At 32.5% G+C, this 20,015-nt stretch overlaps 1 protein-coding gene across 3 annotated transcripts in view; it reads right to left on the minus strand.

Annotated features, from left to right (window-relative positions):
- Positions 1 to 15,866, minus strand: part of LOC142321729 (E3 ubiquitin-protein ligase RNF123-like) — a 127,231-nt gene extending 111,365 nt beyond the window's left edge. For 2 of the 3 annotated variants that reach the window (XM_075360050.1, XM_075360049.1), the window contains exons 1-3: positions 15,474 to 15,865; positions 8,240 to 8,345; positions 932 to 1,046 (exon numbers count right to left, since the gene is read on the minus strand). In XM_075360050.1, coding sequence (XP_075216165.1) covers positions 932 to 1,046; positions 8,240 to 8,345; positions 15,474 to 15,564 — 312 coding nt within the window. In that variant the 5' untranslated portion in view covers positions 15,565 to 15,865. Of the gene's footprint in view, positions 1 to 931; positions 1,047 to 8,239; positions 8,346 to 15,473 lie in introns of all 3 variants that reach the window. The other variant, XM_075360051.1, reaches the window with a different exon arrangement.
- Positions 15,867 to 20,015: the final 4,149 nt, after the last annotated feature.

Here is a 20,015-nt window from a genome sequence, read left to right on the forward strand (position 1 = left end):
CATACACTCATATCTGTATGTGAGAACTGAATCCTTCTTCACAAGCTATAGTCTTACTCTCTTACTCTCTTACTCTCTTACTAGTTAATAGAACTACTTCATGACAGAAAAACCATTGTAAAAAAATCTCTTGTACAGTTCTCCAGAATAAGACCGACTTTTCATTTCTGACATCCTCACTGTTACGCAGTCAGAAACACACTGATTTTCAGAGTACAATGTGCTACATATAGTTCAATTAACAAATACAGCCTACACACAAGTATCAAATTTCAACTCACTCGTAACTGTAACTCACTGCATAAAAACATATGAAAAATACACCACAAAACAATCAAAATAACCTCAAATTGAGGTATGTTGTCTGTTGTTGATTTTAACTAAGTGTAACTCAAAAACGACTCAACCAATGTTCATCAAATTTTCACATGCAGAACTTCAGATGTACTAAAAGAGTATAACTAAATTCAAATGAAACTGAGCAAATGGTTTGAAGATTTCTGAGCCACAAAATTTTCAATTTTTCTGAAACAATTGGACGTAACTCAAGAACAACTCAATCAATCTAAATCAAATTCTCACATGCACAACTTCAGAAACACTACTACAGCATATCTTAATTTCAGTGACACTGATAAAATAGTTTTGGAGATTTTCAAGCCATAAAAATTTATACATGAATATTACTTTTGAGATTTTCAAGCCACAAAATTTCATACATGAATGGTATTTTCATTATCCTCATACATCAAAATATAAAGAAAATTCATTTCCCCCTTCAATCTCATCAAGCAACTGAAAGTAATACCATACTTTTCCATGAAAAGTCAGTAAAAAAACTTCAGTTGAGTAGTCATAGGTAAAATAGTGATCCACTTTTAAGTTTAACATTTTGTTTGGTTAAATATCCATGAATCAATAATAATCAAACCTCTCTGCATCCAAGTTTGCCTGGCCTTGAATCAATATATGGTAATGCAGAGTCTTGGAACTCTTCATCAATACTTTCAAGCCTTCGTCTAACACAAACCTGTAGACAATCCAATCTACAACATACAAAACAAATAACATAAATAATTCAAAACAAAACAATAAAAATAATATAATACAAAACAATATAAACATGTCAAATAATATTGTATTACATACACTTTCTTAAAAATAAATTATGACTATTACTTTAAGTAAAGTAGCTCTCCTTACTTTACATACCTTTCTTTTCTTTCACTCATAAGAAAATGAAATAAAAGGAAGCATAAGTTACATGAAAGAAAAGGAAGACACATAAAGTAATGAGAACCTCCTGTTAAAATTACCAGATGAAAATGTAGCAGGAATCAAACCTAAAGCCTTCCAGATGAAAGACAGAGATGCTACCACTACTCTACAGTTTGTTTTACTGATATCAATTAAAAATCACAGCAAAAATAAAATTCCTCAAAATAATAGAATTTAAAATTAGATGATTGAACTGTTCTACTCTAGTTCATTAGATACTAACAGAAGAAGTTCAAAGTTTAAAAGAGCCAGTGGCTTGTACAATTATCAACTAAAAAAAAGTAATGAATATTATTTCTCAAAAAAAAACTTTATATGACCGAATAGATAAATAATACTTTTATTATGTGTAGGAGGATGTCATTTGGTCAAAATTAACACAAATGTTTCCTACAGAATTTTTTTAATATTTTTTTACCCTCAAATTTGTCATCTGAAAATTAAACAAACTGTAGGCAAGTAAATCATTAAAAGTTGTTTTCATTAAACAGGGGGTTGCAGAATTCCATTTAATTGAAGTTTCAAAAACAACCATTGCTACCGTTTTCTACCACTGCTACCAACATTGTAGATTAAATTATATTAAAAAAGAATTGTATAAAATAAAATCCACTTACCAACAATTGTAAAAGTATAATGTGAGTACTTTTGGAGCTGTTATTCCATCATCCGGGATTTCCCAAAAGATGTTAATTCAAATTCAAATGTATTTATATTTAAATTAAAATTGTTACATCCATAATAGTCTGTCATCATGAAATAAAATTAAATTGTACATCAATAAGACCGTAACATCATGTTCATAAGATGTTTGCGACTATTATAATAGTTGCTCATAATAGTCGTAATAGTCACTCTAATACTCAGTCGCACTAATACTCATTATAGTCGCAAACATCTTTTGAACATGATGTACAATCTTAGTGATATACAATTTAATTTTATTTCTTGGCAGCCGACTATTATGAACGTAACAATTTTAATTTACATACAATCACACATTTGAATTTGAATTAACATCTTTTGGGAAATCCCTGATGATGGAGTAACGGCTTCAAACGTTATCGGATATGTTCTTTTAAAATTGTTGGTAAGTGGAACTTTATTTTAAACAATTGTATTAATACCAACAGTGCCAAATGCTTAGTAAATTAAATCTAAAAAAGAATTGTTAGATGAATGAATATCCTTCCATAAATGTGTTATGTCAAGATATATAATCAGGATCAATCCAATTGAAGTGTCCCAAAAAAACATAAGCTGGTTACTTGACCAATTCCAAGAAAATTGAAATTTACCCACTTGTTTCCTACATGTTTCAGGCAGTACCTTAAAACTGTTTTTTTTTTTTTTTTTTTTATTTGCTACTTAAGCAGTTTACCTGTGGTGGCCATTTTTGTTATGGTGCACACACCTATTTTTGTTATTATAAGGGTTTACAGAAAAAATCATAATTAAAAAACTATTGGTCCTGGAAGGATGAAACAAAAAGTAATTTATTCATATTTTCCTAAGGTAAAAGACTGGTCCAGTGGTTTATTTATCTATATCTCTTCTTTCTACGAAAAAATTACAAATAAAGTTGAACATGAAATACAGTGAAATTTCACTTTCTGTAACTTTTTTCAAGAGCCAGAGATGGCATACACAGTTTGAATTATTTGTTTATATGTAGGTATATGTTAATAGCTTTACCATAAATAATATTAATGGTGATTTACGAGAGGTGGATCAAAAAATAAGTTACATCCTTGACATGTTCTTGAGCTGGAAGGGATATATCCCTTAAGGGTTCTTGTGGTAGCAGCACTGGTTGTGTTACCTTCATATTGCCCCAGCAGCATTTCTGTATGACATTAATTATATGTGTATTGTTGTTGTCAATATGGCATGTCCTCTAGAGGTTTTGTCCACATAGATGTGTATTCTGTAGTCCAATTTTTGTGGGAAAAATATTACAATTGTTGTGAAACTCATCATCAATTTGATGAGGTATATGGCAAGAATGCAATGTCACAACCCATGATCACAAAATGCTGCCAAATTCTCAAAAACAGAAGAACATATGCGACTGATGAACTGCGTGCTGGGTGCCGTTCAACTTCAAACACGACAGGTAACGTAGAATGCGTTAATGAAATGATCTTGAGTAACCGGTGCATTAAAATTAGAGAGATTGCAAGTGAAATTAACATCAGTTATGGTAGCGTGTTTGCAATTATTCATGATCAGCTTGGTTACCATAAGATGTGTGCACAATGGGTGCCACATCTGTTGACCGACAACCACAAACATAAAAGCTTTGCATCTGCTCTTTCTTTTCTTCAATGTTATTCCAGGACTGGTCCACAGTTTTTGAAATAAATTATCACAGGGAATGAGAGCTGGGTGTTTCATTACACTCCTGAGTCTAAACGAGCATCACATGAATGGAGACTCAAAAATCTGCCACAGCCAAAAAAAGTGAAAACATCCCCACATGTTCAAAAGGTTATGCTGACAGTCTTTTTCGATTCTGAGGGAGTTGTTTACAGTGAGTTTATGACAATCAATGCCGAATTCTTTTAAGACTTTAAAAAATTGAAAAAGCCATTAAAGATTGAAGACCCGGAAAATTGAGGGATGGGATTGTTTTTCTTCACAACAATGCTACTCCTCATTCAACTCATGTAACAAAGGAGTTAATGCAAAAGAAGTGGGGTCTCATCCGCCTTATAGCCCTCACCTAGCACCCTCCGACTACCACCTGTTTGGTCCTCTCAAGCAAGACCTGGGAGGAGAGCGTTTCGCTAATAATGATGAACTGAAGGAAGCACTCGTTAAATGGTTGAAAGAAATTGGACAAAATTTTTATGAGAGTGGAATTGAAGAACTTGTCACAAAGGTATGGAAAGTGTTTAGTAAAACCTGGTGATTACATTGAAACATATGTAGTTTTTTGTTCAATAAAAAAAAATTGTCTTATAAATATGTGTTTAATCCATAGAGGGGGTGTAACTTACTTTCTGATTGTCCCTCATACTTACCCCTAAATTTTCGAAAATTAATCTTTTTTTAAAAGTTCAAATTTTGGCTTTAAATAACTCTGATGGGACTGGTGCTAAAAATCTCAAATTTGTACAACAGTGTTTTTGTAGATGTTTATGGCAAATAAAAAAGTTTCTTGTGTATTGTACTAATAAAAAAGTTTTTTTTTGTCTTCAGTCATTTGACTGGTTTGATGCAGCTCTCCAAGATTCCCTATCTAGTGCTAGTCATTTTATTTCAGTATACCCGCTACATCCTACATCCCTAACAATTTGTTTTACATATTCCAAACATTGCCTAATTGCACAATTTTTTCCTTTTACCTGTCCCTCCAATATTAAAGCGACTATTTCAGGATGCCTTAATATGTGGCCTCTAAGTCTGTCTCTTCTTTTAACTATATTTTTCCACATGCTTCTTTCTTCATCAGTTTGCCGCAACAACATCATTTGTCACTTTATTCACCCATCTGATTTTTAAAATTCTCCTGTAGCACCACATTTCAAATGCTATTAATCTTTTGTTCTCAGGTACTGCAATCGCCCAAGTTTCATTTCTATATAAAGCTACGCTCCAAACATATACTTTCAAAAATCTTTTCCTGACGTTTAAATTAATTTTTGATGTAAACAAATTATATTTCTGACTGAAGGCTTGTTTTGCCTGTGCTATTCGGCATTTATATCACTCCTGCTTCATCCATCTTAGGTAATTCTACTTCCCAAATAACAAAATTCTTCTACTTCCATAATCTTTTTTCTTCATATTTTTACATTAAGTGGTCCACCTTCGTTATTTCTAATACAATTCATTACTTTCGTTTTGTTCTTGTTTATTTTCATGTGACAGTTCATGTGTAGGGCTTCATCCATATCGTTCATTGTTTCTTCTAAATCTTTTTTACTCTTAGCTAGAATTACTATATCATCAGAAAATCGTAGTATCTTTATTTTTTTACCCTGTACTGTTACTCCGGATCAAATTTGTTCTTCAACATCATTAACTGCTAGTTCTATATAAAGATTAAAAAGTAACAGGAATAGGGAACATCCTTGTTAGGCTCCCTTTTTTATTACAGCTTCTTTCTTATGTTCTTCAATTATTACTGTTGCTGTTTGGTTCCTGTAAATGTTAGCAACAGTTCTTCTATCTCTGTATTTGAACCCTAATTTTTTCAAAATGCTGAACATTTTATTCCAGTCTACATTATTGAATGCCTTTTCTAGGTCTATAAATGCCAAGTACGTTGATTTTCTTTAATCTTCCTTCTACTATTAATCTGAGCACTAAAAATTGCTTCTTCTCTTGTCCCTACACTTTTCATAAAACCAAATTGATCTTCTCCTAACACTTCTTCCACTCTTCTCTCAATTCTGCACAAAATTCTAGTTAAGATTTTTGATGCATGGCTAGTTAAGCTAATTGTTCGGTATTCTTCACATGTATGTGCTCCTGCTTTCTTTGGTATCATGACTGTAACACTCTTTTTTAAGTATGATGGAACTTTTCATAAATATTACACACCAGTTTGTATAATGTATCAATCGCTTCCTCACCTGCACTGCGCAGTAATTCTGCAGGTATTCTGTCTATTCCAGGAGCCTTTCTGCCATTCAAACCTTTTAACGCTCTCTTAAATTCAGATCTCAGTATTGTTTCTCCCCTTTTATCCTCTTCGACTTCCTCTTCTTCCTCTATAACACCTTTTTCTAATTCATTTCCTCCATATAACTTTTCCTTTCATACTGTAAATCGGTGTACCATCTTTGATTAACACATTATTAGATTTAAATTTATGTACCCCAAAATTTTCCTCAACTTTCCTGTATGCTCCATCTATTTTACAAACATTCATTTTTCTTTCCACTTCTGAACACTTTTCTTTAATCCACTCTTCTTTCGCTAGTTTGCATTTCCTGTTTATAGTATTTCTTAATTGTCGACAGTTCCTTTTACTTTTTTCACTAGCATTCTGATATTTTCTACGTTCATCCATCAGCTGCAATATATCGTCTGAAATCCAAGGTTTTCTATCAGTTCTCTTTGTTCCGCCTTATGCTAATTTAATAATTTCCTTTTTAACATTCACTCATTCTTCTTTACTCAGACCTCTTGCTATGTCCTCCTCAAAAGTCTTCTTTAACTCCTCTTCCTCAAGTTTCTCTAAATTCCACAGATTCATAAGACACCTTTTTTTCAGGTTTTTAAACCCCAATCTACATTTCATTATCACGAAATCATGGTCACTATCAATGTCTGCTCCAGGGTAAGCTTTGCAGTCGACGAGTTGATTTCTAAATCTCAGAAATTTCTGATTAAGCTGCGCAGTACTCAGAAGATTGAGTGATGTTGATGTGGCAATTTAAGTACTCCTGACCTACACCCTTAACAACTAAAGAGTTGCTGCCCTCTTTCAGGAATCATTCCTTAGTCTTATCTCTCAACAGATACCTCACCTCGCCGATATGGTTGCACCTTTGGTCCAGCTACTCTGTATCACTGAGCACTCAAGCCCCCTTGACAAGATCTCATTATTCATAGACAAGATCATTATTCATTATTATCGACAAGATCTCATGATTCATAGAGGGAGTATAATAAAAAAGTCATACCTTCTCAAAAATTAAGAAAACCTGTTAAAGGCAATACCATTTTGACTCACTAAATAAGTGCTCCAAGGGGGTTTTTCTTATCTTCTTTGCAGTTTACATTTTTTATAAATTTTTTATATTTAGCCCCTATGTTTTGAAGTTGACATTTCCAATATTTTTAAAATAGTTTTTTTAAATTATTAATGATTATAAAACTTACCCAAACTGAGATTTCAATGAGTAGCCTACATTTTTTTTTTTCAAGAATTCACTTTAATTTTTATATTGGTTTATTTTTGTAAACACACTATCAAAGAAAAAATAAATTGTAATAAAATTTTAATTATTCTTCAATGAAATAGCCCATTTTTGTAGCAATGAAAGTTTATTATTTAGTTTGGTTAACCAACAGCTGTGATATCTCTTCTGATAATTCTCTTGAAATTGTGTGAGAAAGACCGGTCACTAAAGTTAGTTCAAGTGGTGTCAACTTTCTCAGGACTTTGCAGATCGGTACCCAAATTTGTCTTGTTGAGACTTTTGAAATGATGTACATGGTCCAGCTAGGTGGAAAAAATGAACTGGCGCATCGTCATTTTCTCAGTATTACTTAATCTTTTCTAAAAGTACAAAAAATTTTGAAAAAAATTTTATTAATTGAAGGGGCTTAAGGAGTAGAGACCCTTGGAAGACAAAGAAAAACTGCATTTAAATTTCTTAAGCACATTCTGAAAAATTTCTCAATATCACAGCTTATCAATTTTTTTATGAAAGAACATCAGGTAGATCCAAGAAGGGTTCAACATTTTTTCAACTTCAGTGATATAAGACACAGATTGGTGGAATGTAGTTTTTTTATAATGTATGTTATTAACCTAATTATCATAAAGTAGTAACAAAGGAGGGGAAATAAGATTTATTTGGAAGTAATGAAATTACAGTAGTGCCATGACACTAAGAAAGGTATAAGTTTTAAAACAGACAGGATTCTTTCATATTAGATTAGTAGTTTTTGAAACTTTCCTTAAGAAACAAATGTTGTATCTTCATTAGAATAAATTGTTATTTTAACTATTGGCATTTTATCCTACTGCACTAGCCTTCAAATTCCAAGGTGCTAATTCTCTCAAAAAATAAGATTAATCTTACAGCCGTGTTAATATTTTACATTTAACTTTAAATTATTAACAACAAAAATTCCAACTAATTATTTTTTAAATAAAATGAGAAAAAATATATGGATAAGGTTATTTCATGTAATATTTAATTTTAATTTGCATATAAGGAAAACAGTAAAATAAATCAAATAAAAGAGTAAGTTAATTATAAATAATAACACTGACATCCCAGAAGTCTTTAGATTTTCCTGAGTAGCTCGGTACAATGAAAACACTTCTTGTGTAATATCAGTTCCAAAAATGTTTCCAATAAAACTTTCAATATCAAGACCTATATAAAAAAGAAAGAAAAACACAAATTCGAATATTTAATATTTTTATCCACATCACATCCAAATGCACTTACAGAAGTAAATACATCAGAAGTACTTACATAATAAACACACATCTTTTAATGAATAGTAATTCATTGAGAGTAGCAAATATTAACATAACAAGGGCATTTCTCACAAGCCAAATTACTGTCTTATGTTATTCTAAAATATTCTAACAGGACCAGTATAATGGACCTGGGTAACAGATTCCTTCCACGTAAGAAGAAAGTTAAGAAATTAATAATTAAAGGAATCCAAAGGAACTAAAAGGGGTCCTTTTCTCAGGCCAACAGGTCTGTTTAACAATCCATTCTTTGTAGTACAGACAATGGCACCTCCAACAGCTGTTGTTTGACAAGAAGGGTTACTGGACAAAAATAGGAATTTATTGGAAAAAGTAAGGGTGCAGACAATGAAATTATTGCACTTCAACAGTTAAAGAATGAGGCGAGTACTGGTTCAACAGGCCAGGGGTATAAATACTGCCAGGAACAGTTAGTAGTCAGCAAGTAGTAAAGCAAGGCCATGTTTGGCGCAGTTGTGATAACAGTGAGTAGTTCTGCAAGACTGTGTTCATTGCGGTTGTGGCATTATCTGTAAGCCGGTAAACAACGAGTGAAGATTATGTCACAAGCATTACAATGTGGACAGTGGTTGAATGCAGGAAGTATTTCCGTGAGTTATTGGTAAACAGCAGTGAAAGCAACAGTATTAAATTCACTCATAAAGTGTAGGGTAGTTCTATTGTAAACAGCAAAAGTATTAATATTTGCAGAGAATGGAACTGTATGCACTTTAGACCTGTCTAATCTTATTTTTTTGTTAATACAATTAAGTGTAATATTAAAGATCATATAATGTTAGTAAATTAGTATTCTAGTTTTCACAGTTTAACTATCTTCAAACAAATCTTGTCTTTTTTTTAATTACTATTTTGTAGTCTTATATTCACTATTATTATTATAATTTATTTTATTTTCTGTTTTAGAGTACAAATTGTATTTATAAGAAATCTTTAATTTGTTAATCTCTCAATATACTGGTCAAGCTGTGAACACCCAACTTTAATGTCTAGTTATATCAAAACTTGATGACAAGCTTATTATTTAATTTTTACTACAATAATTTAAAACAAAACGGTATGGTTTGATTTTGTAACAGTTGAAATCAATCTGATCATCCTGCAAGAATTTATCATATACCCAAATGTTCACATAATAAACAACAGAAATAAAACTTACCATTAAAATACAAATAACAATTACTTACAAAGTAAATAAATACTTGCAAATTACCATTGACAGGAATATAATAATCTACACAATTAGTAGTAATTTTACACCTACCAGAGACAAATTATGGATATGAGATTATTCAAACTTAGATAGTTACAACCTACCCAAGCATAACTTTTTAATAACTAATCATAACTGTTAAATCTTGAAGATATACTTTTGGATAGATACTGTGATATCATCTACAAACAAAACGACTATAATATTCCTTCCCTACTTCACAATTTCACACCTTTCCAATGTTTTATTTTGCAATGGTTCCCAGACTTTTCTAATTTTTGGCACTCTTAATTCCAGTTCCCACGGGACCCTATATCAAATCCTAAAAGTACACTTTGCAAAATAGACTTTTTTGCAAGGGTTAGGTAAAATATATAAAACACCACACCACATCACAAAAAAATTTAATTGAACAAATTCAACTAATTTTAATAATTTACAGGATGGATGAGCCTGTTAATCACTACTTTTTTTTTAAATTAGAAATAAACTGGACAGTTTATTAATTAATTATTTATTAACTATGCTTATTAGTTAATTTCTCATTTCCTTTTCCACACTGATTTTTACCAGATACTTAGATTTTATCATAGCAACTGCTGACAACCCAGCTTCAAGCAAATAAGAAGTCACAAATGGAATTACCCTGAGCTTTACACTTGGGAGTGGATATTCATATTTTACAGTCATCCAAAATTCAAATTCCATGCTGCTAAATGTTGTTTTCAATGTTTTATCACCAGACAACTCAATCAGATCTCTTCTGCACAAGTATAGGCAGGTGAAACAATGGCATTAAATAATTCTTGAATCTATACAAATTTATCAATATTATCATTGGAAAATATTTCTCAAAGCAGGTGATATGTTGTTCAACTTATCAGCAAATCAGCTCACAGCTGATTTCGAAGTTGAGAGTTCTAAGGTTCAAATCCTAGCAGTTATTTTTAAATAGATTTGAACACCAGATCATGGATACCAGTGTACTTTGGTGGTTAGGTTTCAATTAACCACACATCTCAGGAATGGTCGACCTGGAACTGTATAATACTATGCTTCATTTACATTCATACATATCATCCTCATTCACCTCTGAAGTAAGTAATACCTAATGGTGGTCTGGAGGCTAAACAGAAAAAAGAGGAGAGGTGATAAGCTATAAGTATTTTTTTCAAAAATAGATTCATACCTCAAGAGAAACAACTCCACTGGAAATCAAAAATTGTTGCAACAATGGGAAACATTCCTTGACTCAGTCTTCGTTCAATTTTCTCTTCAATCGCTTTAAATTTCTTATAAAAGCTAAAATATTCTCAATAAACTTTTAAAGGTCCATATTGCTTTCCTGTAGGAGGAGATTCAGAGCATTTAGCTTTTCAAAAATGTCACATAAGTACACCAGTTTTACCAAACATTCTTTACTCACAAAATGTTCAATATTCTTGTGTTCCTCCTCTTTAAGAAAAATATAATCTTCTTGCTACAATTCAAATGTACAAGGCAATATATTACCATGAGAAAGCCATTGCAAAGTTATAAGCACGCGTCTGGATGTCATATGCTCACATAGTATTTTGAAAAATCTTCCCTTCAATAGCTAATTTTTAAAAAGTTTACTACAGACTCATGGAGTAATAAGACATGGTTCAATGTAGAATTAAGATATTCTGATTTGAGTGCTTTTCTGTAAATAATACAGTGGATCTACAATGCTTCATGTCGAATAAAATCCTGCAATTCTACATAACAGCCAGACATAGAACAAGCACCATTATTATTTTAGATACCAACTCCACTGCAAACTGTTTTTGGTTATAAAAGTACCCAGGATCTTGAACAAATCTTGAGTTTTTGCACTAATAGTGATACTTTTACACAAGAAGTCTTCTACAATGTTAATTACCATCTATAAATCTACAGAGCAAATCAAGTAAGCATCATTATTATAATTATCTGATATTTATGATTGTTATTTGTAGTCTAATCTTGCTACAAGCCAAATTCCTTCCCTTTTAATTTTTCAATTAACTGATCATTGAGGTTCTCTGCTATGGTTGTACAGTGTCACTGCGACTGACAGTGTCACTGGACACTTCCCAGCAGACTCACAAATTATAATGTTCATCATATCTACAGTAGCCAATAGAATGACTTCTGTGATTATATGGAGCTTGCTTCTTACATTTTGCAGTTCTATATACTACTTTGTAAGATGCATTGCTTAGTACTGATGTCTGCTTATAAAAACTACCTTTTTGCTAATTTAACACTTTTTAACTTCCTGCTAAATTAGTCACCAGATTTACTAACCATGCTGGGATGAGTAGTTTCTAATTGGCACTTCAACTTATTTGATAGCACGCACACTGATGCCAAAACTGTTATTCAGAAACACATTTCAACCTTTCTTTGTTATTGATGTAAAACCAAAGTACAAATAGCTATCATCATATTTTTTTTATATTTCTTCAAACTCTTGCACATATTTGCGCTCTCGTTACTCTAGACATGAGAAATGCATTTAACTGCATTTCTCACATCACCATAATGCAGGCACTGGAAGATCACTGGGTACCCATGTACTTATGGCTCATCATCTGATCTTACCTTGTGGCAGATAGGATCAAGTGCAGGATAAAGGGGGATTGGTTAAACGGAGCCTGCGCAGGGGTGTGCCCAGGGTTTGGTACTTGGGCCGACCTTTGGAACCTGACACATGATGGGGTATTCCAGGTCCCCCTTCTGCATGGAATAACTATGGTAGGATATGCGGATGACCTCACCCTTGTGGTAGAGGCTACCACTCGGCAAGATGCCACTGAGAAAATAAGTGAACCATATGTGGCAGTAAATACATGGATGATGGGGGCGGGGTTGTTACTCGCTCCAGACAAGACTGAGGTGGTTGCAATCTCCAGAGCAAGTAAGCGACTGATACTGAAACTAACGCTAGAGAATAGAAGAATCGATTCAATCCCAGCAATAAAACATTAAGGAATATGGGCTGATTCCAGAATGAAATTATGCATTCACCAACAGACCAGAGAGATGATGAGATTAATTGCTGCCCTCCTACCAAACACTGGAGGACAACTCAGTATCGCAGGAGGTTACTGGCCAGAGTCACATATTCCACCATGCTTTATGGGGCCGAGCTATGGGCTGACGTGACAAAATACACAAAATGTAAAGGAAAGCTTGATGCGGAACATAGAAAATGCTGCTTGAGAATTATAGCAGCGTAGTGTGCTATCTCAAAGGAGGCACCGAGGTCCTGGTGGGGCCATGCCAATAGATCTAGTCATACAGCGAAGGAGGAGGCTCTGGGAAAAGCGAACTTTGCCGCACGGACACAAAAAACGCGCCTACCATCACAGATTGAAGAGGAGCTACTTGAAGTCTGGTAGGTGCACTGGGATCAGGGGACAAAGGGCTGCTGAACATATCGCCTTATTGGCGACATTAGAAGTTGGTACATGGCTCGCTGGGATAGCACAGTTTGTGGGGCAGTAACACAGTTCCTGGCAAGCCATGGAGGTTACAGGATATACATTCACAGATTTGGCCTGGATTATTTGGATCTATGCCCTGATGTGACGAGGAGGCGTCTCCATATCACGCCCATTTTTGCTGCCCATGGTTTGTAGGTAAGCATGAGGAGATGCTGGAAGCTTTGGGCCTGGAAGACATGTTTCGTCCTGAGGATACACAGGATATCATGTTAAAGGGAGCCAACAAATGGAGGGCAGTAGAAAACTTTGTCAAGGTGTTAAACAAGTTACACACCTGTGAAGAGTCCTGTCAGGGAATAAGACACCGGAGGTGCTGGGCCCTGTTTAGGCCCACGACTGAGCGCCACACAGAGGGTCCCCCGAGCATGTGGAGGTCATCCTGGTGCAGTGAGGTCATCGGCACTCCGCTTACTGGCACCTGATAACATTACTCTCCCCTTTCTGACATAATGCTCTGTAGAATGGTTCCAGGAAGGTGGGAGAAAAAAATTTTTGCTACTGGTTGACGATATCCTCTTCATTTTAATTCTCACAACACTTATTGCTGTTTAATAAAAGTCAATTCAGTTTTAAAAATACATACAAGAAAAGGTCTTCAAAAACTTCATAACATGGAGTTGATACAATCTCTGCAAACTAATTCAACACTAAAACTGTGCAAACCATTTATTTATATAAGAACACAACGTACCAGAATATTTGAGAACAAAAACAATTGAGAGACTATTGTACCATCATTTAGTAGCATTTACAGAACCCTTGCACTGCACTACCTCTACTAGATGTTACATCCTATAACATTGAATTGATAAAGCAAATAAAATTACGAAAATTTTCTAACATTTCAGCTTACCAGGACACAGAGATGCATACTTTGGAAACCAGTAAGTTAATGATGTTTAACTGTTACCAAAAAAAGTTCATAAATCTATTTGTGATTTCTGTCAGATATATTTACCTCTTAATGTACAGACCCAGTAAGATTACAACTTATTTTTTAATATGCATGTTTTAAAATGTGATTGTTTATTCTAAGCTAGCAATTCTATGCATTTCATTCAAAATGAAAACTTAGGAACAATATAAACACAACAGAAATTCTAGAAAATATATGATAATGTTCTCTGGCATAATAATAAATGCTGTAGTAAAGTTAGTGATGTAGAAAAGTAAATTAGTATAGTTTGGTTTTCGATCTATATCACCCTATATTGGATTACTACATACACTTTTATTCACAAATGGTAGTGTGAATTATCATTGGTAAAATTAAGTAAGTATTAAATATATATTGACCAAAATCAACCATGGTGGACTGGAATAACTTGAAGTTATTTATCCCGGTGAAATTATGAGACAATAGCATATAACAGACAATAATCCATTCAACTCCACACTGACATATTAGCAACTATATTGGTCTCCAGTCAATATGTACTGCTACAGCTACATAAACATCTTAAACTACTAAACACACAACATATATTCTTAAAAAACTTAATAGTAGAAAATAACCTATATTCTCACAAATAAATTATAATTCTTTAAACTGGTATCAGTGGTCTTTGAATGATTGTAATCTGAAAAATTCTTTTTCAGTGTTCTTTGAATGATTTTTGAAAGCCCAAAAATTATCTTTAGGTAAATTTTTAAAATACATAATGTGTGTAATTTTTGTTGGTTAGAAGAAGTAATCACCCCTGCTACCTGCTAATTCAAATTAGTTAACGAGTCAATAATCCACCAGTCTAGGTTTGTCCACAAAATTAATATCAAAGTTGTTACATATTACGATAATTATATCAAGAATTTTAATAAAAGAATTCATACCTAATATATGTTTTCATTAATTTCTAGGCGAATAAAGCCTCAGTAATGTAATAAAGCTACTTTATAAATTGGTGATTTATAAAGTAGCTTTAATAAATAGCCTTAATAAGTAGCCAATTTAATAAAGTAGCTTTAATTTTAGTTAAGTAATCAATTAATAATAAAAATCACAGATTACAGCAAAATGTAGTACAATGAGTACATCTCAATACACACACCACCGTATTTACTTATACAGATGTGTATAATAGAACCTCGTGATAAGTAGAATTACAAAACAAGTTATCAATTAACAGTAAAATAAGTGAATAAATTAAAACTACCTAGAGGTTCAACTTGAGTATATTAACGGAATTACATGCAATTTTGGTTTTTCACAACTTTATATTTAAAATAAAGCTTTCACTTTGTAAAATTTTAAAATATTCATTTAAGAATAATAACTTACGTTTTACAATTTCTGAGTCATTAAGTACATCAGCATACTTTTTAGTCTTCACTAAACCCTGATCATTAAGCCCTTCATTCGATGGATTCATTGTTTACTTTTTGAATTCTTACTTTTAAACTCCACTGGAATGAAATTAGAGAATAACGTGAAAAACTGTATAGATAATACCATAACCAAACATTCTGGTATAGCTTAAATTAACCCTTAAATTTCGCATTTATAAGCGGTATAAAAATTCATGTGATACATTATAGTAATGTAGTAAAATGATACTAGAAGAAAGTGTTTATATTTTGGAATATTTTAAACAGAGAACGCCAAACCAGAAACAATTTTCAAATAAATGGTAATCCATTATGGAAAAAACAAACAAGAACAGCTGATTTGACCATAAATAGAAACAGACCGCCAACACGAGATCACTTGATCTCGTCAATACAAGTGTGAGGTAATTCTGTTTGGATCCAGGTTAGAAAGAATATTATTGCATCCTAGTATTGGCCTTCACTATTCTAATAAATATATGTATATATGAAACTTAGTTAAAAACTGTTACATGATTTAAAATCATGTGCCTCAAAAAATTAATAAATTTGAAAAAAATGTATACATAGCAAAACGAAAATGTGAGAAATATTACTGTATAAGCGATTTCTTATAAAATATATAATTCAATAGTTTAACGTAAAATATTTAATAAATCACGTAAAATTAAATACGGTTAAAGTTCAACAAAAAAGTGAATAAATCAAGAAAAATTAAATACTACCAGAGTTTATTGCTACGAATTTAAGCTGTTTTATTCGGTTGTATTGTGGATTGCTGATCCGAGATTGCGTAGTATTTTATGTACAGCTAATTACAACTCTTATTGTGGGTGTAAAAAATAATCTATCATAATTAAAGACATCAGCTAAATATAAACCTGAGGGCAGTTATTCTGTTTTTTTTGTAATCCTGTAAAGAAAAACCATTGATCTAATACACGTCTTGTGTATATTCCGTTAGAATAATTTTAGTTTTTTAAGCTTCCGATAACTTATTTAGTATTTATATAACTGATTTTTTTTTTGTGATCCTCATCAATAAAAGCTCTGTTATCTAATAAATTACAATCTTCATCAATGTAGGCTATCATTTTACATAACTCAATTCTACGATCAGAATTGTCTTCATAAAGTTCTTGCAGTAAATGTATTTGTACAGGTTTCAATTTTTTTTATTATTCTACGGATTTAATTTTGGCTGATGCCAAGATTTTATACTGTTTTTCAAATAGTGGAACGGGGATTTTCATTACTCTTGCGAAAACTTTAATGATCTATAATCATTAGTTGCAGTTTTAGGTCTCCCAGTTTTTTTTATTCTATATCTTCACGGTACCTGTTTCTTCAAATACTGAAGCATTTAGATATGGTACACATCACAATTTGAGCACAATTACGAAACATATTTTTCAACAACTTGTTAAAATAAAGAAAATCATCTCCACATTTTTAAGTAACAATAATAACTAAAATAAAAAATAAAAAAGATTAAGAACATTATAGATTAAAAAATTAAAATAATTATTAATTAATTGGTTAATTGGTTAGTAGAATATTTATTCCAAACTTAAGATGCCTGCTAATTCTAATTCTGTTATTTGCTTAAAATAAACTGTAAATAGTGAAAAACATTAAAGGAAATCCTTATAGCAATGATGTTCCAAAAATCCATTAATTTAATATGCAGTTCTCATAATAATAAAATTAGCTAAATTTCAAACAAAAAAATAAAAGGAAATAAAGGCTAATCGGTTAACTGGTAATCAGCTGAATAACATTTTTTTGAGGGACAACACTAGCGCCCCCTCTGGCAAATATGACCACTTGACAGAGTGGCGGTGATGCTACCTAATAAGGTTTTTGACCCTTTCGTACCTCCAAATTAATTTTATTAAATAAATAAGCATCATTATCCTTATTTATTTAAATACTTAAACACATTTACTTAAACATATTTGTTTAAGAAAACTGAATAAATATGTAATCTTATGCGCAAAACAGTTTTTCGATTAGCACTCTTGTTTTTTTTTGTTTTTATATTTGAACGCAAGTATTCTGAGGTTGGGTTTTTTATATAATATATGATATTCCAGGCAATTTTCAAAACGTTCCACTGATCATTACTTTATCACAAAAAATACGAAATACAGAGTCATTCACGGGAACCGGATGTTTTTGAAGTGGGTTGTACTCGGGCGTTCGTGCTGGGAGGGGCACGTGGCTGGTGTCTGACGTTTCCTTTGTTCATAGCATTTACATTTTAGTCGTAGAGGTAGAGCCGTGAGCGCTAGACCAACGCCTGTACGCGTATGACAGTTTTGTGCGAAATGACGAATCCGTAACTGCTGTTCAGCGAGATTTCCGCCGTCAGTTTAATATCCATCGTAATGAAAGTGTCCCTGCTCGTAACACAATATTGCAATGGGTAAACAACCTTCGAACAAGCGGTTCAATATTGAAGAAAAAACCACCGGGTCCCCGACGAACTGCTAGCACTCCGGAGAACATCGAACGAATAAAGGAAGCCATTGTCAGAAGCCCACGCCGCTCTATTCAGAGGCATTCAGCAACGCTTCAAATGAGCACAAGTACGGTAAGACAAATTCTGCATACAGATCTGCATTTCCATCCTTACAGGATAGCCGTCGTGCAGCAGTTAATCGAGCTAGATTTCACGCAGCGATTACAATTTTGTCGACAAATGCTTACCGTTTTTGAAGAAAATGAAAATTTGTTATTGTTAATGAGTGACAAAGCCCATTTTCATCTGAATGGCTTCGTCAACAAACAGAATTGCCGGTATTGGGCAGAAAGAAACCCACGTCAGCTTCACGAGAGACCACTTCATAGCCCAAAGGTGACTGTCTGGTGTGCAATAGGAAAGTTCGGTGTTATCGGGCCATATTTTTTTGAAGAAAATGACGCTCCCGTAACTGTAACAGCTGATCGTTACATTGCGATGTTGAATACGTTTTTCTTCCCTGAGTTACGAAACCGGCGGGGAATCGATTTTCAAAATGTGTTATTCCAGCAGGATGGAGCTACAGCGCACACAGCGAGGGCAACGATGGTTGTTCTCCGTAACTTGTTTCCGGGACGGATCGTTTCCAGATTCGGCGACATTCCTTGGCCCCCTCGGTCCCCGACTTGAGTATTTTTTTCTGTGGGGGTTTCTGAAATCGCGTGTGTACGGCAATAAACCGCGTACATTGGAGGACCTAAAGATCGCAATTCGTCATCACGTCACCCAGATTGATGTAGACATGCTGCAAAGAATTGAGGCCAGTTACCGTGAAAGGCTACAACAATGTATTGCCCAAAATGGACATCACTTGCCGGACATAATTTTTCGTTCATGAATAAGTAAAAAGTGCTTTGATTTAACAAGTGTTTCAGTACCAATAAAACTTTTTTAAAGTAAATATTCAATTTTTTATGATTATTTTAAAAACATCCGGTTCCCGTGAATGACCCTGTATAATTAAAAGGAGATTTCGATTAGTTTCAGTTTATTTATCTTAAAAGGTTTTTGTGAAATGAATAAATATCAATTAAAACGTAAAAAAAGCATGTTAATGAAAATTGATTTTATTCTCAAACACTAAAAGTTAGCAAGCATATTAAAAATATAAATTAAGGCTAGATCATTTAGCTTTGGTCTTGAAGACATTACAAGCAGTATTTAATTTTTTTTTTTGAATTGAATGATTATCCATTTTTGTAGTTCTTAAAAAATTTATCTTTGTGTTATTCTTTAAACAGTACAATCGCCGAGTCATACATTCTAATTGTGATAAAATTTTCTACTCATCTTGTTTTACAAGCAACTTTATAACATTTTAAATGAAAATGCACATATATAACAGTAACGTAAACGTGTAAAAGACTGGAGAACTATTTTTAAAATAAAATAGTTTTTTGGTTCAACAATTCATTTTAAGTTGTTTATACGTGTATATATATATATATATATATATATATATATATATATTACACATTGAGTATATATATATATATATATATATATCATATTATTTGATTAGTTTACAAAAAAGCTGAAACCCCTATTGCTAAATTTTTTTATAAAATAATTTTATTTATATAACTTTATTATCAAATAAATCATTAACTATCCAAAAAATGAAATCAAAACACATCCCGTCAGGTTTTTTCATTTATTTATTATGTATTGAACACCATATTTATATGATTTAATGAACACTGTATACGCATTCAGTCACACTTTTTGCAAACCATTTATATACCAGATCTCAACTAAAGAGATTTGATGAAAAAAATTTATCACGACTTATTTTTAAATACTATTCTTACGAGAAATTCGTATCTTACTGAATTCATCCTGTAGAATTCATTGTAGAATAAAAAGAATATGTCTCGTATTAAAACTGAACCCTACAGAAAAAATGGAATCGATCAAGTAACCCACATTGATACTCGATTTATTTTCAATCGAAAACATACGGGACTTCGA

This window comes from Lycorma delicatula, chromosome 3, assembly GCF_047948215.1.
Source record: "Lycorma delicatula isolate Av1 chromosome 3, ASM4794821v1, whole genome shotgun sequence".
In the NCBI taxonomy this organism is placed as follows: Eukaryota; Metazoa; Arthropoda; class Insecta; order Hemiptera; family Fulgoridae; genus Lycorma; species Lycorma delicatula.